Source organism: Pieris rapae, chromosome 22, assembly GCF_905147795.1.
Source record: "Pieris rapae chromosome 22, ilPieRapa1.1, whole genome shotgun sequence".
NCBI classification, from domain to species: domain Eukaryota; kingdom Metazoa; phylum Arthropoda; class Insecta; order Lepidoptera; family Pieridae; genus Pieris; species Pieris rapae.
The window spans coordinates 5,392,023-5,418,688 of NC_059530.1; the positions used below are offsets into that span (position 1 = coordinate 5,392,023).

Sequence of the window (26,666 nt, forward strand, 5' to 3'; positions counted from 1 at the left end):
TTCTTGCGAATTTTCTAAGCTGCGGAAAATTGTCTTTATGTAGGTATATTTGTAGAAATCTTTTGATGTGTCGCCCATGAGTTTAAGTACCTAAATTAATATTTTTTTAATTGGGTTTTTTCAAAATGTCTCGCGGGCCAGATTATATCTTACAACGGGTCGGTGCTTGCCCATATATGATTTAAAATCCTAAAATAACATCCTAGCAATATATACTTACAAATTCTATAACGCATAGTTTACTGATAACAATTAATAGACGAAATCTAGTCTAAACTTTAACGAACATTTAACATTTAAAAACATCCAAATTGCAAATGTTTATTTTAGTTTTAAAAATATTAATAGATAGGCAGGTGCGGTGTACTTGGCAAAGGTGATGTATGACTGGACTAATAGTCCGAGTAATATAATATATCTATATTTCTTATACTGTCTGAGAAATAACAATGTAATATTGCCAAAGTTATGACTCAATGGTCATATCAGATTTATTTTTGTTCTAAGTAACTGATTTTGTTCTGTGACTCATTAGTATTTATCTATTTTGATTGCAATTTTCCCGCCCCCGGAAATGATTTATGGGAGACAGTCAGTACTATCATTGGAAATGTTAAACGTCACATTTCCATAAATCTTGTTTTGCTTTCGGGAATGCTGTCGCAATACCCGTCCCTAAGGTTTCGAAGCCATGGTTTTTTCCTTATGTAAACACGTTGCTAACCATTATAATTGACTGAAGCAAGATAGGTCATGGCACAACACGTTTGTATAAATAGAACCTACTTCACATGTGTTAAAATTCGTCAGCTTGTGATCGGTATACTTATCCAGTAAAAAAAACATTGTTGTACAGAATTATAGCTAAAGACCGCCTAAGTATGTAGTCTGTATTATTAGGTTGTATTAGCTGTAAATTCACGATAAATTCCTATAAATTTTTTGATAAAATTTACACAGTTTTAAAGACTTTAAAAACTGCCCTGATAGATGCAATTCAAAAAACAATAGGTATTATGGACACCATTGACTGAGTTTGTTGACAGTAATAAGAAAATAAAATAAGTCTCATGAACATCAATTGTTTATTTAGCATTTTGTTACCTATAAACTTTAATTATTAAGAGACACGATCTTATCCTTCAAAGTGTACCTTTAAACACAATTTCACTTGATTAGCACGATAAGAATATTGCTTTAGACAATTTATTAAATATTTCATAGCGTTAGTTAACGATATTTTTTTAAGAGTACCGTAGATTGTTATAACGTGGGACAACCGTATTAAGAGATGTCTGTAAAACCGTTGCAAATCGTAATTTCTTCAAATCACCTAGCTGCTGATTAGGGCATTGAAATACTTTTTAACTTCCGCTTCCAATGATATATCTTATAAACAATTTATTGATATTTATAGTTATATAATACACACAACACAGACATAAAACAGTAAAATAAAATAATTGAAAGAATACAGACTAAGCTAACTAAAATTCATTTATTAAGTGAGAAATAAATACACATAAGATACAATTATTATTGACAATGTTGTTCGTATATTAGAAAGTCATTTTAACAAAATTATAAAAGGCTAATTTTCGTATATGATTTTTTAACCATTAGTTGTACGATTCTACTACTTCGTTGTCTGTCAAAGAATCTTTCTACTAAGGTATAGTTAATTGTCTAGTTATAAATAATCTGTCTTATGTAGTCACTGGTCAGTCTTAGAATCAAATTATCAAGGGTAGTGTGAAACATAGGGGTGATGAGTGTTTGTGAGGGCGGATCACCGCCGCCCCACCACTGGGGCCGTGTGCAACTGGCATAGACTACGGTGGCACCCTGCCCTCGCGCATCATTCGACCTCCGCGCACAGTTGACTCGGCAAGCGCCTTGCACTGTATACGCGTTCGGGAGTTTACTCTCGTTGCGACACGACAAACAGGTCCGGTGAAAGTGATAAACCATATCGCGAGTGATTGTGGGCTTCTTCCTAATGCTATAAATAAGTGCTCTCCAGCATTACCTGGACGCCCCAAATTAGGCGCGTTGGAGTAACCGCCCACGCGCCGCCCGCCTTATGTTTCACGTGTAAATGCATTCGGAAGGAGCCCGCCCGCATTTCGCATGCAATTTGTGTTGAAATAGTGTTCAATTGCGTATTGGATATAAGCCAATGGACATTGCATTATTTGGATTTGATTTTGTAATGTTCCTGTTCACTATTTGATGCAAAATTAAAATCTTTGTTCAATTGTTTTCAGTCTGTTGTTTGGGGTTAATAGTAATTTTGGTTTTTCAGGATAAGTTAAGCGAGCACAATGCCTTTCAAACCAGCAGATAATCCCAAGTGTCCGAAATGCGGCAAGTCCGTATATGCGGCGGAAGAACGTGTCGCCGGTGGACTCAAATGGCACAAAATGTGCTTCAAGTGCGGTAAGTTTAACCAAATATATTAATATATTAAAAAAAATACGTTTATTTTGGAACATAAGATCATCATGGTATCACTTATTCCACGTCATTAAATTCGAGCCTGTTGGCATCCCTACTCACCGGAAAATAAGACAGAGGGTGTTGGCCGATAGAAAAAGCCGGCGTAAAAAACTCTCGGTACTCTTTTTAAAAAAAAGCAAATCATCAATCAATTCTACAATATTTAAAACAAATATAGCATATAAATTAGAAGTAGCCTGCCCAGCACTAGTCCCAGGCCATTTTATCAACTAGATAATCACTAACATTATAGTAAGCCTTCTTACACAGCTTTTCTTTACTACATTTCTTAAATTTAATAAAAGGCAGAGATAAAAGAGCCTCTGGGATTTTATTAAAGAAGAGAATCCCTTTTCCCAAATTATTTATTAAATATTTCATTTAATATTACTGAAGACTATAAGCTGTATGCAGTTGCCATGTTTAAGGATTATTGTTTAATTTAAATAGTTCTGTTTGAATGTTCTTTATATTAATTGTACTCAAACAAAGAATAGACATTATACTCAAATATTATATACAAAGTTTTTAAGACGATAAAAAGTGCTTTGAACATAGTAGACTTAAATTCAATATTTTTTCTAAACAGATATAAATTCCACACGAACCTTTTTACCTTGCTACATCCTTAAGTTAAGAATTTCAAGGCACAACGAGTACAATTCTTGGGGCAAAAATGTAATTTCGTGTTCATAGCTTATGTTTAGATTTCAACTTTTAAAACTCTCTTATCTAAAAATATCTAATATAGGTACAATCAAAGTCAATATTTACTCAAATGATGTAGCCATGAACTAAGAGACTTATAACAAAATATATAAAATACAATGTTTTACATAGGTCTCTGCCAGAAGCTTCTCGACTCAACTAACTGCTCAGAACACGAAGGTGAACTTTACTGCAAAATGTGCCACGCGCGTAAGTTCGGACCCAAAGGTTACGGCTTTGGCGGCGGCGCTGGCTGCCTGTCCATGGACACCGGCGACCATCTTAAGGGCGAGAATGCGTAAGTAGAACCTTCATTCAAACTCCCGCCGCCCGCGCCACTGAGGGTCTTTCCTTATCGAAGGTCGCAAGCCGACCGGCCTCTTGGCCCGTACGTAACAACATTAACCGCGTGTACATACTCATAAGTAGAAGCGCGCTCGGCTGTACATTCTGCGCCTGACATGTGCATGACCAGTCTTCGTTTATGTCGAAACAGGAATTGAGTGAGCAGAGTACCAGCAGCGCTGGCGGGCACCGACACACATCTCGGTCCACCGGCGGCGCGTTGTCAACATCATTCTGTACTTTAAATTTAGTTAGGATTATTTATTCGCTATCGCTTAATTTATTTTGTTAATCGGTATATTTTAAATTTATAAGAGAAAAAAAAAATAAAAAGTCGACTACCAATCCTGTGTATTGCTCAAATTTGGTGGGAGCGCGGCCGTGACTGGCGCCGGTCCTGACCGACCCATGAAGGGCTCACGCCAGCACGGGCGCGTTCCCATTCGAACCCATCCCTCCCTCAATCGAGGCGACCCCAACACACTGGAACAACGGTGAGAAAACCAATATGTAAAGCACGACATCGAAACGCTCGTGACGCACCAGTAGAGCATGCTAGAAAACTCTGTCTTTTTAATTTCTTGCTAAAACTGACACACAGTAACAACTGCTAACGCTTCTTTGTACTCAAACTGATCAATGTATGTGATGGGATAAGGAAAGCGCCCTCTAAATCGTTAAAAGTTGTTTTTTGCAAAGTGGCCGGCTGGGGCCAAAGCGGAGCGGGCGGCCGGGAGCCCTTTACCTTCTCCCATTACGGCGGAGGTGCGCCGCCGAAATCATCTGCTTCGCCGCCATTCGTTTGAATAAATTAAAGTTGAATGTAGGGGCCACTGGAGAGCTCTGGGGTCCATAGCCTATTTAACATTTCTTCTTCATCTTTGCTCTGATGTTCTGCATTTATAATCCCTAAATGATCGAAAAATTGTGAATACAGAAATGGATTGAGGACCAATGGAGCGTGTATGGAACCACGTGTAATTGCTAAAGCCCCACCAGGAGAAGGATGTCCGCGATGCGGCGGTTACGTTTATGCCGCAGAGCAGCAGTTGGCTCGTGGAAAGGTAAGCGTCACCATCAAGAATCGACTTCTCCATCATTTTAACGGCATTAAGATCTTATTGATTTTCATATATCGAGTCAATCATGTAATAATCTTCATTTCATCCTAGGCTTATCACAAAAAATGCTTCAATTGCTTAACATGTCACAAGAACCTTGATTCAATGATCCATTGTGACGGGCCAGACAAAGAAATTTACTGTCGAGGTAAATACGTCACATACTTGAATGAGGTTTGGTTTATCCCCTACCCTGTGGCATTAACCGCAAACATTGCGCTAACACCTGTTTTGTGAAGCCTGCATGTCCTATTTACCCTTACTATGTTCACTGTTTGTCCAGGCGTGGCACAAGGAGTGTTTCAAGTGTGCTGATTGCTTGAAGCGGCTGGACTCCACAAACTGTTGCGAAGGTCCCGACAAAGACATTTACTGCAAAGGTTGGTCTCGTGTGACATGTATGATTCCTTCAACTAATTTAATCTAAGTTTTGTTAACACTTACATGTGAATGAAGTGAGAGGTTTTCTGGTTGTAATAGTGTTTGTTTTTCAGTGTGCTATGGAAAGAAGTTTGGGCCTAAGGGGTACGGTTATGGCAAGGGCGCAGGTGTCCTTCAGAGCGATCCTTACGCGAACGGGTAAGCAAAAACTTATATTAAAGTCATAGACACTTTAATACACATAACATAGATGGAAATGCATACTTTAAAAAGATAATTGGATGACTCAACCGTCTTATATCTTTCAAACAATCGGTGTAGTAGTATCTATTTACCGAGTAATATCTAGTGAAATCGAAAGAAAAAGCAAACTTATAAACAAAGCTATATTTATAACAATAATACGTATATATGCTATGAATTTATCAAATCAATTCACTCATTCCATTTAGACCACCCAAAATGGTACTTTTGTACGTCAAATATAGTTTACTAGTTGCCCCTTCCAAAAGGTTTCGTGTGGAGAAGAATCAAATCAAAAATCAAATCAAAATTTATTTATTCATGTAGGTAACAATGTACACTTATGAACGTCAAAAAAAGAAATATTAAATGAATTTAATTTTACATTTTTTAATGGACAAGAAACTCCACTCTTTTAAAATATAACTGATCAAATGGAATTATAAAACAACAAACAATTTTGTAATTCAAGTATAAATACACTGATGTACTGTGGCTTGTTGTCCTTTATGGAAATGTCTTTTTGGACGTTAGAAAAAGAGAAGAGTTTACCAAAATCCAAAGTTGAGCGTCAACAAATACCCGACACAGTGTATATAAGAATTTAGATTTTCCAAAAAGCACAATAAGCCACATATCATCATCGATTAGCAACAAGTCTAATCTTATCCATTCTCAGGTTACAGACAGGTTTAGGATATTTCCATCGTGAGTTTCATAAAAACAACTTATAATACAAACAAGAGCTGGCGTCGTGCCAACATGAAAATAGAACGTCCGTTCTCGAACCGACTAATTTTAATATAGATCTCGCCACGCTTACAACATATTTAATCTGATGTCCACATATTTTCTTTATTATTAGGTCACACACTTTGGTTTCGTCATGTTATGTAAGAGTATTTTAGCGCAAGTGTGATCTTCCTATAGGTGAAAAGTCTACAATTAGATACAATCAGGACGTAAAACACAAGATGCTTTTGCTAAGACCCGTGTCTTGAAATCATTATAAAGAATTAATATTAATATGAAAACTACATTTTATTTACTATGGCAATGGATTTTCCCAATCCTTTTTAAATATCTAAGTAGGCATGTCTTAAACAATTATAGGTGGTAGATACCAACTCCACACGTTACACAATTTTAAAGATTAAAAAAAACTACGTGATGCACCCCGTTAACGTTGTGCATTTTTTATATTTTGGAATGGTTAAGAAATAATTTTGCACGAATTGCTTTTATTATCAGTATAAAAGTACTATAATTTATGTGGTAGAATATAATGTGGAATACAGTGTGGTAAAAAACAATATTTATTAATTTCGCATATTTATTTATACACAAACATGACAATTTATATCCTCCTCTCCATCCGTCTTACGAATTTTCGATCAGGTCACTTGTCCTGACGCGAGTTTAACATTTTTTACAAAAGTGTACAACGCCGCTAAAGAAGTTTTCACAGCAAAAACAATCTTGTAAAGGATTTCTTCTTTCTATCTTTTTTAGGGACCATGCACCCAGGACCACGGTGATCGACACCGCAGCGATCCAAGCACCACCTGGAAAGGGATGCCCCCGATGTGGTGGGGCTGTGTACGCCGCTGAGCAAGTTCTGGCCAAGGGTCGTGAATGGCATCGCAAGTGCTTCAAGTGTCGCGATTGTACAAAGACGCTTGACTCTATAATCGCATGCGATGGTCCAGACAATGATGTGTACTGCAAAACTTGTTATGGCAAGAAATGGGGACCTCACGGTTATGGATTCGCTTGTGGATCCGGCTTCCTTCAGACCGACGGTTTGACGTGAGTACTTCTGTTAATTAGTAATGTTTCTGTAGTGAATTAGTAATGTTAAATCCACAACCGTTAAGGTATACGGATATAAGATATTTAAATGTCATAATACCTCTTAAAGCCTATCTTATATCTTTAATCGAGCAATTCTTGTTTATATATATATAATTGGAATCTCGGAATCTCCAACGTTTTTCATGAAATTTAGTATACGAGGGCTTTCGGGGGCGATAAATCTAGCTAGGAATCATTTCTAGAAAATGTCATTTTATTTTGTCGGTAATATTATTCATATTTCATCATTTTATTAGTATGTAATTTGTACTTAAATGTTATTTCCAACAACACAATTTATAAAAAAAAAACAAAAAAATACCAGGTCATCCAGGTACTGCTTTTTTTAATTATAAAATGCCAATATGTATAGTCTCCATCGTTCACTACCATACGATGCTAAGTTCTTGTTTGATTATCAATGATCAGCATATTACCATGCAATTTTTAATCTACGAATACGTTTGCATTAGTCTTAGTTTTTAAGGGCAAGTTTTAATGATAAAAATCTTTTAGTGAGGACGAGATCTCTTCTAACCGTCCATTCTACAATCCTGATACAACATCAATCAAGGCGCCTAAGGGACAAGGTTGTCCGCGATGCGGTGGAATGGTATTCGCCGCTGAGCAACAACTTGCCAAGGGCACAGTAAGTATCTAGTACTATATAGAGAAACTATATTTTATTGTAGCTTATTGAGCGCTTAATGCATTTATCATTTATTCTGATTAATATGGTAATGGAACTACGCTTAAATCAAAGAAAATTGTCGTAAAGGCCTCAAGGAACACTTATATTATCATACCCAATTTTAATTAAGTTTATAATTAAAATATTTAGAGTAGATTTGTTTTCACAAATACGATTGGCATAAGAATGCAATTCTCATTATTTTCGCTATTCTAATATGTCGATTACAATTAGTAATATCTATCCTGTTTATCACAGATGTGGCACAAAAAATGCTTCAACTGCGCGGAATGTCATCGCCCACTTGATTCCATGCTAGCATGTGATGGACCAGACAAGGAAATCCACTGTCGGTCATGCTATGCTAAACTTTTTGGACCTAAGGGATTCGGTTATGGCCACTCACCCACCCTTGTATCCACTGACTCTGAACCCACCACGACATAGTAAGTAAAAGTGATATAAATTGGATTTTTAATACATATATAATGTAGCAACATAGAAGCTATAAACCCGTAGGTTAATGATTTAATTCCAGTCTAAGATATTAACTGTCAAATAAAGACGGCTATGAGTGACAAATATGCCATTCACATGGAAAAATTTAGAAAGGGCCATGCATCATGCCGCAGTGGTTAACTGACTTCATGTCATAAAAAAAAATAAAAATCAGAAATCGGTAGAAACTATAATAATAAAGTTAAGAACAAAGGAAATCCAATAACAGTTAAGTTTTTAAATATACATATTAACCTGTCTGCTATATTACAGCACTGAACAATTACCATTCACTGGAGCTAAAGCTGCAAAAGGAAAAGGCTGCCTCCGTTGTGGATTCCCAGTGTATGCTGCTGAACAAATGAACTCAAAGAATGGCACATGGCACAAACGGTGCTTCTCATGTGCAGACTGCCATAGATCTCTTGTAAGTACTTACTACCTGATATTACTATGTAAAAAATATTAGCTAAGTACAATTGTTATAGTTAGCAAATAGTAAACTTTAGTCTAATGGAGGACAAATAGAGCCCGACATTTGTTCTAATTATTTAAATAAAACACACTTAAAATGTATGGAAATCATTTAATGAAAATTAAATTAGATTTGTCTTTAAAAATCCTCTATCGTCATCATCTTCTTTAACTAAATGAGTATTCAAGAATTCCTCTACAGAGTCAGTATTCCATTTTTCTATAGCAACTGTATCCTTGACTATTCCATCTTTGTCTAACAATTTAATAATTGGGTCTAAGCCTCGTACATACTTAATTTGTAGATTAGGGAATTTGGCCGGTCTATCACTTTTAACAAATGCCTGAATTTGTGGATACGCCGGGAATTTACACGTACAAACTTCAAGTATCGCTCGCGCGTACTTTTTCTCCTTAGGCGCCGATTCATCTTGGTGACAACATTGCTTGCAGTGTTCAACTAATTGGTCCAAACTGAAATCTTTTAACTGATCACAAGAGGAACACAGTAGATTCGATTTAATGAATCCCAAAGATGAACAATCTTCACTTGATAATTCCGCCTGACAACTGTGTATTAAAAGTACTGCAAAGGCTACTGTTAAATATGAACCAATCATTTTTGCTTAATTGTTATTATACATTCAATTAAAACTCTATTCAACGCAAATATTCATTGCAATTTTGAAAACAAATCACTTAAAACCACGACAGTGGGTAATAAACTGTCAGATCTCAGATGTCAAACGTCAGTTCTCAATTAAAGGAATATATGAATATATTTTTGTGTATAGCAACAGCATGTACCATTCTAAGGTCTTTCCACTACACATTCCAAAAATTATCGCAAAATACTATAAAAATATATAATAGCATTTAAGAGCTACTCAGAAAATCAATATAATAATTCTGGCTAGACATGTTATTGACAACATTTATTCTTTTTAAGGATTCGACGAATTTGAACGACGGGCCCAATGGTGAAATCTACTGCCGCGGCTGCTACGGACGTAACTTCGGCCCCAAAGGAGTGGGTTTCGGTCTAGGAGCAGGCACATTGACCATGGCTTAGTTGAACTATGAAGCTGGACTTTGTAGGGCTTAAGTGTGAACGGTAGCATGAAAGGAATTTAATCTGGGTAATGTTGCTACCTATCATACCATGGACTAAACTGGTTTTAATCATGGTTGATACATATGAGACTAATAAATAGATATAATTATGTATTTTATAATGTAAGAACAAATATTTTATGATAAAATTTAAACAAGGTTACATTCCTTTCATTTAAGCATTAACTGTGATGCATGTGTCTGGGCCCTTGGTTTATATTCGTCATAAAATATTAATGTAAAATGCATAGATATAGATTATAGAGATAAGTGTACAAAATTTATTTTATAATCATAAATAAAAAAAATATTAAAAAAAATACGATGGCATTGTGTTACTTCAATTATTGGGGTAATTAAACTATCCTGTACGTGGATATGATTGCTTTAGCAATTTCGACCGACCAGATCTCGGCAGATCTGAAGCGCATCATCACTATCAACTTCATGTACCAAATATTTTGTACATAATCTATATAATACGGCAATAAGTTGTGCTAGATATAACAACCGCTTGAAGCTTTTGCACTTTTTATGTAAGATATGAGTTAAGACAGCTTATTGCAATTACTAAGCGGAATCATTGTATCATTTTTATTAAATAAAATCGCTTTTAAAATGACTTTTTATTTTACCCATAATTACCTATACAATTATAAGGAGTACTTACTATAGGAAAACAATTGTTCCATGAAACCAAACGACACGTGCGTGACTCACTAAACGGGATACTTGTAATAAATTAAATAATAAAAAATATTGTTTCTACTGCCGGTCCAGGTTTTTTCATAATATTGTAATCGAATTTATCGCCTCCATAAGTCTTTTCATCCAGTGATAATTGTTTTGTGCAAATTCTGGATTTATTCGCTATAAGGGGGCGTTCTAGTATTACGTATACGAAGAGATTTTCTACAATTTATATCCCATCCTCAAAGCTCTTGAAAATGCATTTTGCTGTCAAGTATAGACAATGTGTAAAAACCTAAATAATTACTGTTGACGTAATCACCAAATAAGAAAATCAATTGCAACGCACTAGATTTTTTATAGCGCGTAATTTGGAAATTATCGTTGTATCGGCAATTAAAATATCGCCGATACCGATATATCGGCAAACCTAAATTATCGGTATCGGATGCATCCCTACTTAAAACATGTTCTTTATAAAAATGTTATCTCTCATTCTTTTTAATTTTTTTTCTTTGATTATTGTTATTTTTTGTTTGTTTTGTTCTGTGTGTATTTTGTTAGTAATAAATGTTATGCGTAGGTCTATGACTCTAAACAGGAGTCAGAGACCAATAAAATTGCAGTGTTCATTTATTACCAGGAATATATCGAAATTATACAATAAAGAAAAAATCAAAACATTTTATTTAATAATCACAGGTACATAATTAAAATCACAATATTTCAAATTTACATACACATTGTTTCATCACAGAAATAATGATCATAAATTAAAATTGTCTCAGAAACCAAACAGGAAAATGCTATGACTCATCTGATAAGTACAAAACATTTCAAGAAAAATTCTAGGCTTTTTTTGTAATTAAAATGCTCACTCACACAGCCTAAAACAAAAAAAAAATAGTAAACGGTGGGAACGCTGTCAAACAACTTACACATAAATTTGATTTTATTTGAAATATTGATATTTTTTGTAAATTTTTATTTGGTTTTCTGTATGACCATTTTCAAGTAAAAATTATCATGATATACTCAAATGATGCAGAAACAAACCTCTGTATATATGTCTGTATTTCGTTTAATATGAAATATAGAACAAAATATAAAAATTCCAGCCAGAAAATCTGATTTAAAAAACATAAATACAATTGCATACATAATATTTTTTTTAAATGAGCCATGCAAATTTTTCGAAAAAAAAAACCTTATGACTATACAAAAAATGACCAGTAGATGGCGTAATTCAAAACAGTTGAGGTAGCGTTTATAATCTATAAAAAGGGACTTATAATAGACAACATTTAGAACAAATATAAAAAGTACTGCCGATAATTCCATACAAAATCGAATAACACTAAATATATCTGTGAACATAGATTAGACAATGATATTGCTCAGTATGACAATATATCGAGTGTTTCATATTTTAATAGAAACTTCAGGATTTGTTAATTAATTAATTTCTTGCACAGCAAGGAATGAAGTTGCGTTTATCAAAGTTTACCTATGGCCACATATATGCCTATAATCTATATAGATGGATTTAAAAATTATAATTTTTGAGGAAGATAAGTATGTATGACTGGCTAATGAGGCAAAAACTTTTGGAATGGAGATCAAGCACGAGGGCATATATTGCGGCATAGTCAGTATTTTTAATAAACGGAAACATTTTCAAAAAAAGAACTAGATTTATATAAGCCGCGTTATAAGCAGTTTTACACTTGTGACGTCACAAGAATATTTCAACTAAAATATTATGGATTTAAAAAAAGAATTTAGTTTTTTTATTCAAATGTAAGTTGCCAGTATCATGATATAAACTTTTTCACATAAAAAAAGAAACAACAATTTATTAGCTATGACTTATTTTCCGGGCTCGTGTAGTTGCAGCGAGACTAATGTATGGAATTAATAAATGTGAAATTAACACTTCATACAATCTATATGGCATGAAAGAACTGGCACTATTTAACCGACTTCAAAAACCGAATATGGCTATAAAAGTTGATGTTTACATATTTTCACATTTAAAATATCGGGTACCATTTAAATAATTTTAAAATATTTGTCAAAGAGTTTTTTAAAATGGCAATGTACTATCTAACTCAGTATGCGAGTGTTACCCGTGAGAAAATAATACTAGGTTATATCAAAAATAGGCGAAAAATCTTAAAATTAATTTTACTGTGATTTTATCACAAAATTATATAAAATTAAACCTTCTTAGAAGTAACGAATCGCGGTCCTTTGCGTTTCTTATTGTCTGATGTACTCGGCTCTTCAAAGCCATACTTAGCTTTAAGCCTCTCTTTAATAAAGAGCCCTTTAATGAGCCTCTTCCAATTACCATAGACACGCGACTCTATTTTTTCTCTTTCTCTCTTCTCTAACTCTTCTTGGTCCTGGAATATTTATAAATTGTTTAAAACATCTATTTTGAACTTAAATTTATTTTTAAAAATTATAAAATGTAGCTGGAATTTATTTAATATACATTCTCATCCCTGAAGCCGTAGGTTCGATCCCCTGCGATGCATTAATGGTCTTTCTTTTATATATATATATTATTAATAGCACCAATGGAAAAAATCTTCTTATATGTATATAAAATTCTCGTGTCGCGGTGTTTGTAGTTAAACTCCTCCGAAACGACTTTCCCGATTCTCATGTAATTTTGAGTGCATATTGGGTGGGTCTGAGAATCGGACAACATTTATTTTTCACCCACCCTAAATGTTAAGGGTAGTTCACCCCCAAGTTTTTTTTAGATAATTTTTATATTTTTTTATGATACATACAATCCTTAATTTTCACCCCTATTATTTATTATAAATGATATATATGGCAATACGACGTTTGCCAGGTCAGCTAGTATTTTTCATAAATTCTCACCTTAACCCAAGCTTCAGTGATAATTTCCTCGAACTCCTTGCAAACAACGAATCCATCGAACACTGGGTGAGTGTAGCCGCCATTGAAATCGAAACCCGTCATAGCCGGGGCGCAATCTATGTTTAGTTTCTTCGCCACTCTGTTTAAAGCTGGCACTGTAATGGTAATTCAAATATAGGGATTCAAAACGGATTTAGTAATTTGGATTTTTTTTTATAGAACAGGGGGCAAACGGGCAGGAGGCTGATGTAAAGTCGTCGCCCATGGACATGTCAGAGGGCTTGCGAGTGCGTGGCCGACCTTTTAAGAATTTATGTTTATATGTGTATTTGTACTCTTTTCTTGAAGGACCTTAAGTCGAATTAGTTCGGAAATACTTCAGTGGGCTCAAATTAGTTTCAAACGGTTAATTAAAACTTAAGACTACCAATCACAAGTAAACACTAATTTAAATAAAATTTTTGCACTGTCGTTAACTACGATTGGCGAAAAGCACTGAAAACAGTACAAAGTAATTTCATAAAATCAAATTGACTTCGAATTACCAAAAACTACTAAACCGATTTCAATGAGACTTTTATTGTCAACTTAGAATGTAGGTACTCGATTGGAATAAAAATTATTTCCATATGACTTAGTGTCGAATTTTTATACAAAATACATAGATAATAGATACATATATATATCATAATAAGCAAACTTACATTTAATATGCACCGTTCCCTTGGGTAACATAGATTCCTTGAATAATTCAACATTTCCGTATGCATTTCTGGGGACTATCCCATTCTCAGCCGTCGGTGGTTCATAATCTTGGATCTGCCAGGGCCCGAACACTTCCAGGGGTTTATCAGTAATCATTTTATTTGACAGCTGAAATATTTTCATTTACCAATAAAATATCAACTATACGGAACAAATAAAAAAAACTGTATAACTTTAAAAAAGTGTGTATATTTCTTTGGCGTATAGAAAAAAAAATAACTAAAATGCAGGAGTCATTAACGATAAATATTAAAATTAATCAAAAAGATTTTATTTAAATAAATAAATTATTAGTAAATACTATCACCGTCGTATATGAAATTGATTTAAAAACTCCAAAATATTATTTATTTATTCACACTGTTTAATTGTAATGTTACGAAACACGAGTTCTAAGTATAAAATATCTAGATATACAACTTCAACATATGTAGTTATCGATTTTCATACCACCTAGACCTAACTTTACGATGTCGAATTTAGGTGTCGGTGTGCGCGCGCATCGTAAGAATACATTCTCATAATATTTCTCCATCGCGCCGGAAGAAAGTTCGACAAAACATTTAAATAAGCATGTTATGTGTTATACCCGTTTAAAAATAATTGGTTTTCAGATTTATGTTGAATTAATAAAAAATTTTATAATTATTATTATTAGACGAAAGCGGCCATTACGTAAACAGACTTACTGCAATTCCTTCCCCCCACCAAAAGAAAGCAAAGCGTAATATTACATAAACGTATTAGTAGTTTTTTTTTCGTAGTAATTTTCTTGAAGGAATCCTCGAAAATACTCGCGTTTTCAAGCATAGGCAATGTTCAAAAAAGTAAATAATTACTGTTGACGTATTCGTCAAATAAGAAAATTCCCCCTCTCCCTTATATACTAACAAGACTGCATCCACTTTTTCCACCCAATTTCTTCCAGAGCTGTTTTTGTTTTTGAAAATCCAAGTTTGTGCTCCATATTTAACACAAAACAGGAAACAAAAAATCCACCACCAGCCGACTTAAATGATGATAAAAATAAACTAATAAATAACATATATTATATTCACCTTATCCCATTTGGGCCTGGCCTTAACGATCTTATAAGGCTTCTCACCCAATTTGACAACCTTGGCTTCCTTTAGCCACGTATCTCTCGAACGGCACACGTATACGCACTCACGAGCGTATACGGGCTCCTTACGTACGTAACCTAGTACGGCCGCATCGGGGGGATAGATCGCTTCGAATTTCAGTAGATGGCGTTGTAGGGCGTATAGCGGATGATTTTTGTACCTGGATACATGATACAATGTATGAAAATAATTAATACCAGTAATAAAACTACATAGATTAACAGGTTTAATTGTTGCTCAGACAAAATATTAAGAAAATGCGAGATATTTCCTACTCACTCAGAAATCACCTTCGGCAAAGGCGCTTCCAACTGCATCTGATCCAATCTCTCATCTTCCTCTCTATCTCTTGCTGTCTTCGGTCCGAGCCAGGGCTTTATCGCTGTATTCCACCAAACGGTATCAGCGCGCTGTTTTCGTGTTACCGTGTTCCACTGAGGCACATAACGGCGCGTCAAATCTTTCAAATAGTTGTTATTATCCCAACCGACTGCGTATGTTAATGGATGTGTGCTTTTACTCTGAAATTTTTAATATATTTTTATGGAGGTAAAACCCAGCATAGGCCGGCAACGCACCCACCAAAATGGGCAGCGATGACTGCCCTTTCAGGGCGTCCTATAGGCTCGTTTGGCCAGCTATTAATTGTAAAAAAACAAATGTCATCAGTTTCTCTAATCAATGACGAAATCTTCAGGGTTCATAAGTAAGATAAAAATCAGCGTGATCTGTGCATCATACAAGACTGTGGACTAGCCACTTTGGCAGCGTACAACTCTCATCCCTGAAGTCGTAGGTACGATCCCCGGCTGTGCACCAATTGACTTTCTTTTTATGCACTTTTAACATTCATTAAAGATGAAAGTTTTATGTTTAAAGATAAACCTTTTTTGTTTTAGTTCGAGAGTTTTATGTTTAAAGATAAACCTTTTTTGTTTTAGTACGAAAGTTTTATGTTTAAAGATAAACCATTTTTGTTTTAGTACGAAAGTTTTATGTTTAAAGATAAACCTTTTTTGTTTTAGTTCGAGAGTTTTATGTTTAAAGATAAACCTTTTTTGTTTTAGTACGAAAGTTTTATGTTTAAAGATAAACCTTTTTTGTTTTATTACGAAAGTTTTATGTTTAAAGATAAACCTTTTTTGTTTTAGTACGAAAGTTTTATGTTTAAAGATAAACCTTTTTTGTTTTAGTTCGAGAGTTTTATGTTTAAAGATAAACCTTTTTTGTTTTAGTACGAAAGTTTTATGTTTAAAGATAAACCTTTTTTGTTTTAGTACGAAAGTTTTATGTTTAAAGATAAACCTTTTTTGTTTTAGTACGAAAGTTTTATGTTTAAAGATAAACCATTTTTGTTTTAATACGAAAGTTTTATGTTAAAAGATAAACCTTTTTTGTTTTAGTACGAAAGTTTTATGTTTAAAGATAAACCTTTTTTGTTTTAGTACGAAAGTTTTATGTTTAAAGATGAAAGGGCCTCTAACACTTTTTATTATGTGAAGTACTACTTACATAAATCTCATTTACGCAATGCACCTTTCCCCTAACAACATCAACCGCCACCCATTGCTCCAATTCTTCTACAAACACTTCGCACCATACATTAATTTTATCTTGAGGACTTTCATCGTCTGTAGAGAACACTCTTCTATCCACTTTACGACTTGTCCCCGGTTTTGGACTTATTTTACTCGGTTTAAATTCATCACTGCTATTAGATCTTCTTCGTTTTGGAGATTCCACTGCCAGATAATCACTCTCGTCTGATTCTTCTTTCACTTTACCTGACAAACAAATATTATATACAAGTCTTTTTTTTAAATGGTGCCATGATAAAATATTATAGTAATTTCAAATTAAAATAACACCGAATGTGGTAAGAGAAAATTGAGCAAGAATTCATATTAACCAAAACTTCTATATATATATATATATATAATTATTAGTATTAGTATTGCATTATTATTATTATCTGCTACAAGCCATAATAATAATAATGCAATATATATAAGTCTGTAATTGAATAAATAAATAAATGATCTAAGAAAGAGATAAATTATGATAAAACATTGTGATGTGTACCTTTTACTTTTAACCTCTTTGTTTCTTCCTTTGCTTCTTTGACTCTACTCTTTAAAATATGCACCAAATCATCTTTTACGTCATTTTTAGCTTTCGGTATATCCTTCTTTAAATCTCTATGACTTATTCTTTGATAATCATCTTTTTTTCTTGATCTTGTTTTTACATTATCATCGAAATATTTGCTTGTATTAATAGATGTCCCCGGCTCGCTCTTAGTTCTTGGTTTTGTTTCTTGTACGTTTGTTGCAACTGCTGTTCTTGTTCGTTTACGTTTAGATATTTCAACTGTTGGTTTTGCAGTTTCAAAATATTGGCTGGAGACGTTTTCATCATTTGTGACAACTATTTTTGGTGGTCCATCTGCCGCTGTCTGATCTTTCTTTTTTCTTACATTCCTCTTTGGCTTTTCTGTAGGTTCATCCTTCGGTTTTTCAATTTCTTTAGTTCTTCTTGCTCTTTTAGGAGGTGAAACATCTTTATTTTGAATACTTTTTTGGCTTCTTGTGATCCTCTTTTTAACTGGGGAGACATCATCATTACCATCTAATTGAGTAATATTGGCCATTTCATCAGTACTATCACAGGAACTTTCATCATAAATACCATCCAGTTGGGGAATTTTTATTTTTTTACATTCTTTCTTTCCTCCTTTTTTATCTGTCTTATTACCATTTCCTTCAGTTTTATCATTATCTGCTTTATCTTTTGTGGATAAAGAGTATAGTTCTGAATTTGGTGGTCTTATTGGAACAGTAATAAAATTGAACATAACACGGCATTGCAGGCCAAGAGATCTTAACATAGAAACAAATACATAGACAATATATTTCTTTGTTGAGAAAACTTTCTTTTTAATTTGTTCAAGGAGAATATTCTTTAAAGGAGGTGCTTTAGTCCTTAATTTGTTTTCGTGTTTATCTTGTTTTAGGATGACTTTATCGTGATACCATGAAGTTATTTGTTCTAGATACTTCATATCAACCCTTTGCCCTGGGTAGCATTCTTTGGACGGAACCATTGAAAGTGCTGCAGATAAAATATCTTGATCATTTAAGACTCTGCTAACAAAATTACCATGGCCGAGCCAACACAATACATGTACTTTATGTATAACCAGCTGTTGTTCTTTCTTTACTCTATTCATTTTTCTTTTCATCATCATCTCGACATCTAAAGCCTTTTTTGATTTTCTGCAACATGCACCAGGAATGTCCACAAATAACTCTATGCCATCCTTTGTTGGGAGTTTACTTTCTGAAAAGTTATGTAAAATATATTGATAAATTATAATACAGGTGAAATGAAACAGAAATGAGTTACTCTACATTTAAACAGAACATTCAAAAAAGATAGACCATTTTGTCAAGGTGTCACTTACCAATATATCATATTCAATGTTATAGAAATAAACACGCGAAACATCGGATAAATTTAAAATTATTTTTAAATACAATTTAGTTTACAATAATTCATAGCTTCAATCCACTAAAAATGTGTTTTCTTTAAATGTGTAAAAGCTATGTTAATAAAAGACAATACTATCAATACTATAACTAAATTAAAACTAAATAACAAAATGTTTACATTTATCTTCTTTGTTAGCCTTAATTAACTCAAACTCAAAAATATCTTTATTCATACAGGTAAACATGTACACTTATGAATGTCAAAAAAAAAACAAATTAAATTAATTGTAAATTTACAACCAGTTTTAGATCCAAGAATATACAAAAAACAGTATCTAATAAGATTCTAGTTATCTTTTTTATGTTTTATAGTAATACCATTACTGTTATAATTTACAAAATATATAAAAATTCAATTACCATTAACTTCCTCCCAATCTTCCATATCTGATTCACTGTCCTCTTTTAATTTCCTTGTTCTTTTCTTAGATTTTACAGGTTCTTCTGGAAGAACATCACCACCTAAAGCAAGAAGATCTTCCACATTTGATTCTTTTTTGCTATTCTCTATACAATAGTTTTGAATTGATGTTTTTGCCTCTTCAATTTTAGTATTATGCTTCTCTAATTCTAGAAATGTTTTTCTTGCCACTTCCTCACTGTCATCTTGGAGATTTGAGAAAACCTGAAATTTGTGTTGTATATATATATAATATTAAGTTGAATATGATTAAATATGCTTTATACATTTAGTAACTGCATGTTATTTTTATTAAAAATAATTAAATTAATGTAACTATAGAAACCTTATGCAAAATAATTAAAAAAAATATATTTTTCAAATGAAGTTTGCCTATCTTATTGTCTTTAATTTATGGTATGTATACAAATGTTAAATAATATTTCCTGTATTATATGAATGTATGAAGCAAATAACTTTTTAAACAGTTAAAATCATATTTATTTAATCTTAACTTATAAAGCCTAATACCATGTTTTTGGTTTTTAAATATGTGTTATGTACTCTCATCAAGACAATTAGTAATAGACACATTGATTTTTATACATGTTGTGCAACAACAAAATTATTTTTAATACATATAAAATTTAACAATCATATTGAACGAGATTAGGTTAAGCATTTTCTACCAAATTAAATATTTCTGAAAGCTGTTAGAACAAACTTACATCTTTATATTCAACCTTTGTACTCTCACTGTCTGAGTCTTCAATTTGTGAGAACATTGTTTTAGGAGTTTTCTTCTCTGTTCTAATTTTTGGCCCTTCATCATCACTGCTATCTAAACAAGAAAGGTTAATATTTAAGCGTTTTGTACAACAAACTGAAAACTTTATGTAATAAGATGGTATACTTTTAATTATGAATTTATAAGAGGAACACATGAAAATAATAAATAAAATGACTAACCACTTTCGGAGAGATTAAGTAGGGGTAGAAGTTTATCGGCATCAGTTAAATCCTTAACAGAAATTAATGGAGCTTCATTATCATTTTCTGTATTATCAGATTGTTTTTGTATTGTAGCGAGAAGTGATTTTGTAAAATGTGGTTTTACTCTTGGAGTCTGAACTTTCGAATACCGTTTCTGTTTCTTTGTGTTTTTAAACTCATCAGCAGATGAATTTTGTTCCTCCTCTTCATTGGAGCTAGATGCTGAAGATATAACTGCATCGGATCCAGAATCACTAAAATCTCCGTCAGACTCACTATCGTTTTCATTGTAAACAGTTTTTGTAACCTTTTTCCTGGTTGTAGGCATATTTTCTTGTGATATTGTAGTTTATAATATCTATTATGTTTGTTTTATACAATGTTATAAATTGGAGGCATAATTAATAGTTAAGTACAAATATAATCAATCGTAAATAACTATGAATATATAATATTATGAAATTACGTATTTTTAAAAGCATGAACCGACTTGTTTACGGCTTATTTTTTATTTTTCTAATTTGACGAGGGCACAGAGCATAAAAGCCGCGGTAGGATCAAATCACAGAATAGTAAATACTCGTAGATAACATATTACAGAATACATAATATTCTCATAGCAGCATTTTATAGTTACAAAACAATGTGATACAATATAATATTAAGGACTTAGTAGTCCGCTCAGAGAGAAGTCACTGACTGCATTAAAAAAACCGAAGAAAGACTACTAGAAAAAGAAAGAATATCACGCGTTAAAAAATAGTTTTTTTTAACGCGTGATATTTTTTTATATTTCTTTTAATGGTGTTTGATTTTATAGATGATATGTTTTTTAATAACATATTTATACCCAAGTCAATTTAGCTATAATATGATATATATGTATAAAAGTAACCCTAATATTTAAGACTGTATGTGCCTGAAATGTATTTAATTTCATACACCCGACGAATAGCCTGCTGTCTGAGTGGAGATCACGAACTGTTCTCCGCGAGCAGTCACCAATTTTGTAACTAAACTATTATCTCAGGTTTAGGACGTGAATGTGTTTTTTTTAAGTAAAATTTGTTAGTAGTTTACGTTGTAAGTCAATATATAGATTATAAATGTATTTTTGTATCTATAGGTACTGTAAAATAAATATTTCCGCTAAATTCAAAAAAAACGATTTTAATTAATGATGATATTATTATTTAGTCTACAGATTTTACTCAAAACAAGAAGAAATGCTTCTTGTTTCTAGCATTTTTTAATACTTAAAAAAACTACACACAAGACAATATTTTTATATTACTTATGTAATATACGAAGTATTTGTCTTTTGTGTACGACGACGCACTAGATCAACCAAGAAAAATGTTAATAAGTATTTGCTAAGTTAAGTCTTCCTATAATGTAGCAAATTAAATAATTTGTAAGGCCTTACAGTGCTTAAGGATGATGTACCGGCGAAGACAAAGAAAAGTAGGCAAGTGGAATGCGGCGTAAAAAATATGAAACACTACTCACCTTTATTCTTCACCGTCGCCTTACGTCAACTCGCGTCGGCGGTTATGCAGCGCGTGTTTTTGACGTGACAACTTCTCATAATTCGATAGAGCCGACTGCACGCACGAAAAAACATGACTCATGCGGCGTTACCTGGTTCTGAGGCGTTCCATTTAAGGCTTGAAGTGCAAGCGAGAGCGCGTAACGAGCGAGAAAGAGGCACAATCAACCTCCGCGTTGACAAATAAATTGATATATATAATTGTATTTATGCATACAAATAAATGTTACTTGATCAATTCAATTGTGATTTCCATTTACCTCCTTCTCTATATCCATACAAAATATCTATGAAACAAATAAAATTAAAATTTTCTTTTGAAAAAGCAACCATCCATCAATATTCTCTTATGACGATGTCACGTTCAACTATCGTCAGTAAACCGATTTTTGTCTATGAAAAGACAAAAACAAGATTAAACTATAACGTACACTCGCCGTACTAAAATATTTACATAACTTTATTAAATGATAACAGGAGATAACTGGCACCTCAGAATTAATTAATCCACTCAGAGATTGCATCTAAAAGCCTTACCCACCCCCCTTCACCCGGGTCTATCCGTTTCCAGCCACTTAAACTTCACGCGCCTCTCTTGCTTCCGTTTTAATTACAAAATTAATTCAAAATGTAATTAAAGTTAACAATAAGGCAGCAAACAATTGAAGTTATTTATGTTAGTTTATGTTATATTAGTTTACGCGATGAAATGTACCTACATTGATATTTATATATATTATGTAATTTAATTAAAAACGTCATATCTAATGTAAAGAAATCCAAATAAATACTATACTTCAGTCTCTATAATGTACACATTAATATCCAATATTATTGTATGAAGTGAATTAAAAATCTACTTTTACTCTTAAAAAATATCTATTACTCGTAAAAATCCAAATAATGACTGGCTAACGCCCGAACCCAATAATTAATATCTGAGATTGTGGATTGTCAGACCGTGATAGTCGATCGATCTCCATCCTATTAACCAAACCCTACGAAGATCCAGCTTTGGCGACGGATAGAATGCAATCTCTTCGCTCTTTACACTCATGACTCAAGAGTCTGTATTCAAAGAGAACAAAATCTTGGAGAAAAAATTCTTATTAGTTAAAACAGGCGCATAGCACCTAAATTTCTCCCGTGGTTCCTGGACGTAATACTGGCAGCATTTAGTCACCGGCAGGGTGCACCAAGAAGCCTAAATATTACACTTGTATTGTTAGTAGGCGCCTGTACCCTAGGCGCCAACCTGTGCGATTAAACCCCACGGCCCCAAGAGTCTATTCAAAGGGAACCAAATCTTGGAGTAAAAACTCTTATTAGTTAAAACAGTCGCTTGGCACGAAACTTGCTTTCTTTACCACGTAAAATCTTATACATATATAAAAATCTCGTGTCGCGGTGTTTGTGGTTAAACTCCTTCGAAACTTCTTGACCGATTCTCACGAAATTTTGTGTGCAAATTGGGTTTATCTGAGAATCGGACATCATCATTTTTCATCACTCTAAATGTTAAGGGTAGTCCATCCCTAAATATATTTTTTTTTAATTTTTAAATTTTTTTATCAACTGTATCAACAGCATTAAAAAATACATACAACCCTAAATTTTCAACCTTCTACGATCTACTTTAATTTGATTATAAATGATATACATAACAAAACAACGTTTGCCAGGTCAGCTAGTTTCTCTATAAAAATATTGATATGCTTAATGTTTCATAAGTTGCGCAAGCACCTAGATGAAATAACGAATTCAGAACGCTTCAAAACAACACTCCGTTAGCGCTACATTATGCATGAAGCACTCCATTTGCTGATCCGCTCAGTAGTCCTGCTCGCGGCCCGTTAAGCGCCTACATTACTTACATTTTCGTATTGATTTTAACGGTAATTTATGGGAAAACACACGCTCCCGTTCCAAAGATCACGCATTTGATAAATTACGTATGAGATTTCGACCTTTGACTGTTTGGTGATCAACTCTTGTTAGCCATATTTTTATTAGACGCTGTAAAGTATTTTACCACCATAGCGATATTCGGATCTGTTCTAGTCATCTATATATATAAAAGAAAGTCGTGTTAGTTACACCACTTATAACTCAAGAACGAAAGAACAGATTTGAGTGAAAATTGGTATGGAGGTAGCTTAGAGCCAGGAGACGGACATAGGATACTTTTTATCCCGTTCGACAGCGTTCCCGTGGGACTTGACATGAAACGTCAGTCACTATAAAAAGTGGTATAACAAATAAGAATCAGACTTGGAATAATAAAACGCAAATGATAGCTATGTAATTGACGTATAATGACAGCTATGTAATGACGTATATATGACAATTTGATATTTGTAAGAAATCAATATTCAAAATATTTCTATTAAATAAATACGTTTAATTATTTTTACAATTTACAATTTAATTATAATGATTTAATTAGATTAGATTTAGTAGTTCAAACGAATGTACCCCTGTTGAAATACCAACAAAAGGAAGTTTATGATACTTTAATGAAGGCAAACGATGATGAAAATGGTGGTTTATATTTCCTAGATGCCCTTGGTGGAACTGGCAAGACATTCCTCATGTCATTAGTTTTAGCAACTGTTCGGGCGAGATCCAACATAGCGGTTGCAGTTGCTTCTTCTGAAATAGCAGCCACATTGTTAGAAGGATGCCGTACGGCTCATTCAGAATTAAAATTACCGTTAAATCTTCAAACTATTGGAGAACCAACGTGTAATATTGCAAAACACTCAGCAATGGCCAAAGTTTTAGCGGCATCGAAAATCATCATCTGGGACGAATGCACAATGGCGCATAAACGTGCATTGGAAGCACTTAACCGAACATTAAAAGATTTACGCAATGAATCGAGATGTTTTGGAGGAGCAATGATTTTACTGTCTGGCGATTTCCGCCAAATACTGCCAGTAATTCCAAGATCTACGGCTGTCGACGAAATAAACGCTTGCCTCAAATCGTCAAATCTATGGCGCTATGTGACGAAACTGCAGCTGACAACAAACATGAGAGTTACATTGCTTACTGATAAAAAAGAAGAAAAAGAATAAAGATGTAGATGACCTGAACTACATAATGGTATGCGTTTGGTGGTTAGAAAATTGAAGAACAATGTAATTTACGCTACGATAATGATAGGAAAATTCAAAGGTGAGGAAGTTCTTATTCCGAGGATCCCGATGATCCCAACCGATATGCCGTTTGAATTTAAAAGACTTCAATTTCCGATACGTCTTGCATTTGCCATGACCATCAACAAATCACAAGGCCAATCCTTAAAAGTTTGTGGTTTAAATCTAGAACATTCATGTTTTTCCCATGGTCAATTATACGTGGCATGTTCACGGGTCGGAAGACCATCAGCGTTGTTTGTTTTTGCGCCTGATAATAAAACAAAAAATGAAAAAATGTGTATCACAAGGTACTTAAGGGAAGAGCAACCTATGTACTAAAATACAGAAATAATAATGAATGATTAATGTAGGTATTTAATTTTTTTGTATTTTTTCCAATAAAAAAACCCAAACTGCTTATTTATTGCCATTAAGGCGGAACAAAGTTCGCCAGGTCAGCTAGTAATTTTATATTTACAGAAATACAAACATTAGTAATATAGACCAGTGATTCCCAAAGTGGTATAAATCGACCCCTAGGGGTCTATGACAACCTGCGAGGGGTCTACGTCAACTACAAAAAATTTGGGGGTCCATGAAATGAAAATGGGGGTCCACGATAGTGGATATCAACACATACAGTGATAGTAGCTTACATCATACTATCTTATAATATAAAAACATATACATTATTTATAAAAGTACCTAAGAAGTAAAAGAAAATATTATACATATTATATGTTTATAAAATTGTGTAAGTTGTAGGATGTTGGTATTCGCTTTGTGGTCGCAATACATTTTGATCTTTGAATCAAAAAATAATAATTCTTCTTTTAAATGTATAAATTAACATGTGTTTTTACTTTGAGATTTTAACACTAAACTTCACTACAGTTAGAAATTTACAGGAAATCAATATCAGGTAAGTAGGGAGTCTACCCAACACGGAAAAACATGGCAAGGGGTCTACGACACAAAAAAGTTTGGGGAACTCTGGTATAGACTATGTCGAGAGAAAATAAAACAAAATATAAGAAAGTACATATTATATATCTAAGACCTATATATATTATATATAGGTCATAGATTCGATCTGTGCTGTGCACCAATGGACTTCTATGTGCGCGTTCAAAATTCGCTAAAACGGTAAAGAATAACATGGTATAACGATAGACGTCGAGCTGATTAAATTTAAAGTTTAAAAATTATATAACAATAAAGCTACGCATAGCTAGAAGTTGTACTAAGTACATTGGTTACCTAATGGACTAAAAAGCAATTATTACTTCACAACCAAAGTGTTTCTGTCAACCCTACGTTCAGAAAGAGTTACATTACGGGAGTGGAAAAGTTAAAAAGCTTAAATGTATCTCCGGCGTGGCTAAAAGTGTCTGACAAAAGTTCGAGTTCAATTTTAAAAAGCTCCATTACAAAACATCGGGATTCACTTCCGCCCCAACGCTGACACATCAAGCTTTTAACGGAATTACGAACAGTGTTATTTCTGAATTAACATTCTAATTACATTGGAACAAAAATGTTTCAGAGTTAAAAATGTGAGAAAAGCCTATATGTATCAATAACCTTTTTGGTATATTCGTTAGATTTCTGTATCTGTTACATGAT

General features: G+C 33.4%; 3 protein-coding genes across 8 annotated transcripts; 1 reads left to right on the forward strand and 2 right to left on the reverse strand.

Moving 5' to 3' along the window:
• The first annotated feature begins 1,787 nt into the window (after positions 1 to 1,787).
• LOC110996572 (muscle LIM protein 1) lies at positions 1,788 to 10,546 on the forward strand. Of its 6 annotated transcripts, none has more exons than XM_022264314.2 (11): positions 1,788 to 1,948; positions 2,306 to 2,439; positions 3,340 to 3,505; positions 4,490 to 4,616; positions 4,725 to 4,821; positions 5,168 to 5,252; positions 6,810 to 7,106; positions 7,668 to 7,800; positions 8,101 to 8,288; positions 8,614 to 8,767; positions 9,764 to 10,546. In XM_022264314.2, the coding sequence occupies exons 2-11, from the start codon at positions 2,325 to 2,327 to the stop codon at positions 9,884 to 9,886; spliced, it is 1,485 nt and encodes a 494-aa protein (XP_022120006.1). In that variant the 5' UTR covers positions 1,788 to 1,948; positions 2,306 to 2,324; the 3' UTR covers positions 9,887 to 10,546. The 6 variants fall into 6 exon arrangements, with proteins under 6 accessions (XP_022120006.1, XP_022120004.1, XP_022120007.2 ...); XM_022264312.2 differs by lacking the exon at positions 4,725 to 4,821 and adding an exon at positions 4,957 to 5,053; XM_022264313.2 differs by lacking the exons at positions 1,788 to 1,948; positions 4,725 to 4,821 and adding exons at positions 2,086 to 2,209; positions 4,957 to 5,053.
• On the reverse strand, positions 8,913 to 9,538 carry LOC110996573 (selenoprotein F). Its single transcript, XM_022264317.2, has one exon. The coding sequence runs from the start codon at positions 9,432 to 9,434 to the stop codon at positions 8,937 to 8,939; it is 498 nt and encodes a 165-aa protein (XP_022120009.2). The 5' UTR covers positions 9,435 to 9,538; the 3' UTR covers positions 8,913 to 8,936.
• Positions 10,547 to 11,287: 741 nt separating the features above from the next.
• On the reverse strand, positions 11,288 to 20,864 carry LOC110996561 (DNA repair protein complementing XP-C cells homolog). The gene is made up of 10 exons (XM_022264299.2): positions 20,325 to 20,864; positions 20,084 to 20,196; positions 19,316 to 19,580; positions 17,487 to 18,743; positions 16,917 to 17,188; positions 15,684 to 15,925; positions 15,339 to 15,564; positions 14,220 to 14,388; positions 13,516 to 13,670; positions 11,288 to 13,025 (listed from the first exon to the last, which is right to left on the reverse strand). Exons 1-10 carry the CDS (start codon positions 20,674 to 20,676, stop codon positions 12,837 to 12,839), a joined length of 3,240 nt encoding a protein of 1,079 aa, XP_022119991.2. The 5' UTR covers positions 20,677 to 20,864; the 3' UTR covers positions 11,288 to 12,836.
• Between the last annotated feature and the right edge of the window lie 5,802 nt (positions 20,865 to 26,666).